Source organism: Ictalurus punctatus, chromosome 18, assembly GCF_001660625.3.
Source record: "Ictalurus punctatus breed USDA103 chromosome 18, Coco_2.0, whole genome shotgun sequence".
Taxonomy (NCBI): domain Eukaryota; kingdom Metazoa; phylum Chordata; class Actinopteri; order Siluriformes; family Ictaluridae; genus Ictalurus; species Ictalurus punctatus.
This window is the reverse complement of record NC_030433.2, coordinates 355,824-363,164: the sequence shown is the minus strand read 5'-3', so window position 1 is coordinate 363,164 and position 7,341 is coordinate 355,824. Positions and strand designations below refer to the sequence as shown.

Here is a 7,341-nt window from a genome sequence, read left to right as displayed (position 1 = left end):
GACTGTTCCCTCTCAAGTTATTACATCGGCATTTACTAGCGATGATCAGTGTTTGTCTGATAACGAAGACGAGCTGTATGTCGATACGTGACATTCTGGAGGGAACGTCGGACGGCGTGGGGACGGAATGATGTGTGCCGTTAATCACTCTATGTCCTATACCATGTAACACGGGAACATGAGAGGAGAAGACTAAAAGCAACTCGTGTAAACACCTTAATCACAATATTGTCTTATTCAGAATAAGGTCAATAATTAGATTACTGCTGTCCATGTAAACGGAGTCAGTGACTCCGAGCCGAGTCCTGTAGGTCCGAAACCTACTTGGGCCCAGAGTCGTTATTTGGGTAGGTAACAGACCAAAACCTCATTTGACATGTTAATGCGCAAAATTATTTCACCGTTTTAGCGTGCATATTGCAACATGTTTCAGCACTAACGGACGAACTTGTGGTGGTTTTTGCAAGAAAACAAAACAAACAACAACAAAAAAAACAAAACACTGCTGATCACGTGGTTCACTGCCAAAAATATCAGCCAATCAGAACAGGAAGTAGTGGACGGTGGCGTTAAGCAGCTCGTGTGAGTAATACCCGTCATATGACTAGGCCACAAATGGAGTCGGTTCCAACGAATTGAGCGTGCTTCAGGAATTAATCAGAAAACGCGGATTTTAAAGTGAAATAGCAGGTCGAATATGCCACCTACGCTGTTTCACAAGCTTTTCAATAAAAGAAATGTTTTTACGCCGCCGCCGAAGTGCGACAAGGACGAATCTGCGTTCAGGTACGTATGGATATTTACATTGGCGGTATTTGACAGACGCCCTTATCTTCCACAGCGACTTAAACCACAGCTCTCTCAGTGAATACACCGTGACACGGGCTCGCTGGGTCATCGATTAAAAGTGCCATCAGTCTGAAAACTGTTGATTATTATTTATTACTGAGGCTTTTCTGCACCGCCACAGCAGCGAGATAACGAGATCCCTGCGTCTCAACCCGCATTCTGCTGCACTCGGTAATAAATAATCAGGGCGGATTAGTTTGGATAAATATTTCCTACAGGAGTGTGCAGTTTACATGGACGTGGTCCGTTAAGAGTTGCACAAGGATTAAAGTCTATTGTTCACCGAGTTCATAATAACCTATCTGCTAAAAAATGTACACTAGCGATAATAAACAATGTTTGCGTCACACACGTAGCTAACATAGCTAGCTAGCATGTTGGTTGTTTTGACTGTCTGTGTGTTTATTGATGCGCGAGGATTCGGGTCATGCAACAACAACATGAGCAGTGAAGACTTGTAAAAAAACAAACAAACAAACAATAGTATTTATACTGCACAACAAGTAAGTTTAATGAGATGGCACATATTTTGCGATGTGTGAGGTGAATCTGGAAAGGAACCACACTTCTGGGTGAATGCAGTTTGCGTAGTAATTTGTTTCTGTGAATTATAGTGTGGACGTCTTTAAGGCGCACGGAGCGTGACGTCATGAAGCCTGGCTGCAGAACTCGTATAAGGCACGTGACCCGTTGGTCGAGCAGCTAAGGGTACTTGGCAACTTTTTATGATGACCTGTACCTATAGCTGCTGTACATTTCCAGATAAAATATGAAAAAAAGAAACAGAATGCTAGTGTGGTTTGTTTGGTCTACAACAGGGATACTTGGATATGAATCATAAGCGCTTTTCACACTTGAAATAGTTAACCCTGGGTCAGTCTAAATCCTGGGTTATCTTGTTTCACACATACTCTTACTTTACCCGGGGTTAACGATTAACCCTGGGTATTCATAATCTGACGTTTCAGACTGTACATACAGTACATGACCGGTTTAAATAATGGCTTGTATTGCACTTTCACTTCAGTGAGGTAAAATGTCGCCACGTAAAGCCTCCTCGGCTGTTTTAAGCCTCCTGATGATCTGTTCACACACACACACAGATTTTATCACTGCCAGTCGCTGTACTGTACTAAGTTGCAGGTAGGCGTTCCTACTACCGTCACAGTAGTTACATGGGTGGTGCAACTCACATTCCACTCTGGACAGCAAACCTTGCTGCTAAAATGACACATTCTGGTGTGTGATAGAGCAGCACGATTAATCATGTATCGATCTCGATTACGGTTTTAACTGCCCACGATTACATGAACATGATCGACCGCGATACTGTCGTTTAAAGTTCGTCCTCCGCTCATAGAAAACTCCGCTTCCTAAACTTACAGCCAATCACCATAGAGCGGCGCAGGGATGACGTCATTTTGTACGCCAAAACCCGGAAACCACTTAGCATTTTAGCACTCGAGCTGCCAGCTTCGCTTCATGCTCCAGCGCTTGAGCGAGAGGAAATCATGACGCTAACATGTTGCTAAACGGGACTGGAGACGTTGTCGTGGACATTAAACGTCATCACGCTGAACGGGGAAAAAAACTTTGCAGGTAAACTGATTCAGGTGTGCTGTGCACAATTCAACAAAACAACATGGATGAAGATTCGTCCACAGAGTAAATCTGTATTATGGAAAATGTTTCAATCAAGTTTGGAAACGTTCTCGGAAGCTCGGTGATGGTGACGTTGAGGTGGAGCGACCGTGGTGTAGTTCGTTTATTGCGTGCGGTTAGATGTTTATTTCTGGAGGTTGTATTTAGGCGTCAGACTTCATAAACGTCGTGTGCATTTGTGAAAATGATCTTGATGGACAGAACGTGTTAGTGTTGTAAACTTTTGTTGATCACAGAGATTATTTTTTGTGATAATCCAAAAGTCTGTGAAAATCCTGTTGGGTTTTTGTGGAGGGAACCGGTGCGATGATAACTCCCGGGTTCCGGTACGAAATGACGTCTCCCTGCACCGCTCTGTTGGGTGATCTGTCTGCGTCTCTCCTCCTGTAAACTCTGTTACTGACTTTTCTGCATTCGCCGGAATTGTTTTATTCGGCTGCATATTGTTATATTTGATGCATATTTTCATTTGCTTGATGGCATTTTTATTTTTACTTCTCCTATATTTTGGGTACAGTTTTATTTATATTTTACTTCTACGAGATGATGCACTTTAAGGACCAGTCTAATTTGATGTGAAGATTTGTACATTAGCAGGAATGTAGCACAACATGGAGGTGAAAGCAGCGGTCTGTTTATTTAAATGCGAGAGTGCAATAAATGTATGTTCCTAAAATCAATGAATAATCCTGATCTCAATATTGATCAAAATAATCGTGCAGCCCTAGTGGGAGAGTGATCTCATATAAAATTCACGTGTGTGTGTGTGTGTGTGTATATATAATATAATATAATATAATATAATATAATATAATATAATTAATATACATAGACACATTCATACGTATATCTGTATAATATCCTATGAGATGAAGGAGAAGCAGTGTGTGCTTTTTGCCGTCGTGGCCATGTATCTGCGGCAAACGTGCAATCGCCAATTAGCTTAGCTTATGACTTTAGCGTGTTTAAAGCAAAATAATAATAATGAAACGCACTCAATTGTTCTTCCTATCAAGTAAAATCCTGTTGTAGCTCCTGTCTCAGTAAGGGAGCGTCACCACCAGGGTGTGGTTCAGTATTTGTTCGATGGTGACTGGGAGCCGGAACGCAGCTCTGTGATTCCCGGGAGAAGTGTCCGGCTTGGTGCCGCTCGTTCCCGGGCGCCGAGGCAGCGACAAACCGGACACTTCACCCAAGATAGGAGCTACCCTGGGAGTTTCATCGATTGCAACAAAGAGTGAGTGTTTCATGATTATTTATTTATTTTATTATAATTTTTTTTTTTTTGCTTTAAACCCACTAAGATCCTAAACTAAGCTAATTGGCTACTGCTGCAATGGCGCTGCTCCTGCTAATCAGAGGGTAGCTGGACACCAGTGATGTATTGGGCAGTTTTCTCAACCCGCTGGAGGGCCTTCTGATATGCGAGAGTTCAGTTTCTGTACCACACTGTAATGAAGTTTATCATGCTTTCATTAGTGCAGTGGTAAATTTCAGTTGGATCTGGGGGATAAGTGGGCTTTCATTAGTTTCCTCAGGAAGTAAAGGCACTGTTGCCCCATTTTGATCAGGGTGGAAGTGTTGAGGGACTGGGATAGGTCCTCAGAGATATGGACACTCAGGAACTTGAAGCTGGTCACATGATCCACCTTGATCCCATCAATGTGCTGGATGGGTATGTGAGTGTGGCCGCTTCTTGTCCTCTGGTGGTCCAAAATAAGCTCTTCGGTCTTCTGGGTGTTGAGTGCAAAATTGTTGCTTTCACATCTTCCTGTCAGGTGCTGATCCTCTTCCATGTAGGCCATGGCCAGAAGAGGGTCATTACAGCAGCATGTTTTTGTACTGGTGCAATGATTGCTGTCCTGAAGCAGGTTGGGACACCTGCCAAGGACAAGATGAAAATGTCAGTGAAGACCACAGGCACGCAGGCCTGCCCTAAACCATAGGGTCAAGGGTATTGGACAGATAAGCTACTGGACGATAACCTTCGCCATGCTCCGGGGCCAGGACCCCTTTGACACATACAGGTCAGAAAGGAGACTGATGGACCAGCAGACCTAGAGCTGGAGTTGAACTCAGACTTCTTGAGATAACCAAATGAATGCCTCATCTCCTTAGTCCATGTAATGATGTCAGGCTGGTCTGTGAGACAGCATTGCCTGAGCACCTTGTCATGATGTGAACAGTCAGGAATGTAGTGACAACACCAGTTTATAAGTCCAAGGAAACTGCCCATACCTCGTTTTATTGATGGAGCTGAAACATCAAGAATGATTCTCAGACGATCCACAGAGAGACGACGTTCACCTTAGCTGATGAGAATGCCCAGATAATGCACCGTGGTGAGGCAGAACTGGAGCTTTGAGAGCGAAGCCTTGAACCCGCATCGTGCCGTATGTGCGAAGAGCTTCACTGAGCCATTTTGACGTGTGTCAAATTGCTGATAATCGGCTGTCTACAAGAGGGCGCACCCTTCTGCGAGAACCAGTGAAGATAGAGCTGCATGCACAGTGGCCGAGGACACGGCCGGACAATCGATGAACCCCCGAGGATAGGGATGTCCCGATAACAAAAATCTAGTAGTCGGTACTGATACCACTAAAAGTACACCATACTCGATACCAAAGTCGATACCACGGTAGAGTATAAAAATTCAAATTTAAAACTCTCCTGGAGGACATCCTCCTCTGGCTGATACTGAGAGAGCGAGTGTGAGTGGGGGAGGGGGAAATTTCAGTTATCAAACACTGTCTGACAATGACTAATAAAACAGTGGAGGCTACAAGTGCTAAGGTGCACTCCTAAACACACACACACACACACACCCCTTATACTCTGAATGCGACATGCTGGGGAGGCTGACAAACTCAGCTAGTGGTGAAGAAGTCCCGCTCTGTTGTTGGTCACAAACTGGACACCCTGGAGACAGTGGTGGAGAAGAGAATCAGAAATAAAATCAGGTCCATTTTGGGAAACCCCTCTCATCCTCTGTATGCTGAGCTACGGCAGATGGAGAGCACCTTCAGCCACAGGCTCGCCCCCCTCCAGGTGCAAGACGAAACGCTTCAGATGTTCCTATGTTCGACAGCCATCAGGCTGTACAACACCTCTTGACCTTACTTTACTACACTACAAATACACTGCTACACTGTTATAAGATGGTACCATACTGTACTTTTTGTACTGCTCACAAGTCACATCACTGCTTCGAAGCTTTTGTTAAATGTCTACACTGATAATACTGTACAGCTGCGATATGTGTGTAGTGTTGTGTACACCGTACAGCTGCGATATGTGTGTAGTGTTGTGTACACCGTACAGCTGCGATATGTGTGTAGTGTTGTGTACACTGTACAGCTGCGATATGTGTGTAGTGTTGTGTACACTGTACAGCTGCGATATGTGTATAGTGTTGTGTACACTGTACAGCTGCGATATGCGTGTAGTGTTGTGTACACCGTACAGCTGCGATATGCGTGTAGTGTTGTGTACACTGTACAGCTGCGATATGCGTGTAGTGTTGTGTACACTGTACATCTGCGATATGTGTATAGTGTTGTGTACACCGTACAGCTGCGATATGTGTATAGTGTTGTGTACACCGTACAGCTGTGATATGTGTATAGTGTTGTGTACACTGTACAGCTGCGATATGCGTGTAGTGTTGTGTACACCGTACAGCTGCGATATGTGTGTAGTGTTGTGTACACTGTACAGCTGCGATATGTGTATAGTGTTGTGTACACCGTACAGCTGTGATATGTGTATAGTGTTGTGTACACTGTACAGCTGCGATATGCGTGTAGTGTTGTGTACACCGTACAGCTGCGATATGTGTGTAGTGTTGTGTACACTGTACAGCTGCGATATGTGTATAGTGTTGTGTACACTGTACAGCTGCGATATGTGTGTAGTGTTGTGTACACCGTACAGCTGCGATATGTGTATAGTGTTGTGTACACTGTACAGCTGCGATATGTGTATAGTGTTGTGTACACTGTACAGCTGCGATATGTGTGTAGTGTTGTGTACACCGTACAGCTGCGATATGTGTATAGTGTTGTGTACACCGTACAGCTGCGATATGTGTATAGTGTTGTGTACACTGTACAGCTGCGATATGTGTGTAGTGTTGTGTACACTGTACAGCTGCGATATGTGTATAGTGTTGTGTACACTGTACAGCTGCGATATGTGTATAGTGTTGTGTACACCGTACAGCTGCGATATGTACGTGGGCTATTTGTATAGTGGGACTGTAGATTGTTGCTTGCTGTATATACTGCTCATATATGTGTGTGTTTGTGTATAGTTTGTGCTTATGTCTATACATATTTATACATCATGTATATACTCTTTATATACCCCTTTATTGTTCTCCTTATTATCTCTTTTTTTTGTTTGTTTGTTTTTTTGCTGCTGCTGTGACACCTTAATTTCTCCATCCTGGGATTAATAAAGTATTATATCTTATTAGTTTAAATTCATTGATCTGGTGTCAGGACAGAAAGATTTATTAAGAGCATGAACGTGTGAATAATTATGAGTGACATGAGGCTACATGTCTCTGACAGGACGCGGGCTGAAAGGCGATGCTGGTGGAACATTAGGAGGTAGTTTATAACACTGCAATGCGTTAGTGTCGTTAACAAATAACTGTCTGTCGCTAACATTACATGGAGCGTAACGTCAGCTGGTTTCACGCCACAATGCAGCCGCCTCAAACAAACATAATACAGGATTTGTTTGAGATGAACGATAGCGTCGGTTGCACACCGGCTTCAGAGCATCAATTATGTGTTTGTTGTCCTCCGCCTCGAATGTGAAGTA

At 43.7% G+C, this 7,341-nt stretch overlaps 1 protein-coding gene across 5 annotated transcripts in view; it reads left to right on the top strand.

The window, feature by feature from the left end:
• Positions 1-538: 538 nt before the first annotated feature.
• Positions 539-7,341, top strand: part of fnip1 (folliculin interacting protein 1) — a 29,196-nt gene continuing 22,393 nt past the window's right edge. For 2 of the 5 annotated variants that reach the window (XM_017492342.3, XM_017492341.3), the window contains exon 1: positions 539-786. In XM_017492342.3, the coding sequence (XP_017347831.1) occupies positions 698-786 (89 nt within the window). In that variant the 5' untranslated portion in view covers positions 539-697. The remainder of the gene's footprint in view (positions 787-7,341) is intronic. The other 3 variants (XM_017492343.3, XM_017492344.3, XM_017492346.3) reach the window with 2 other exon arrangements.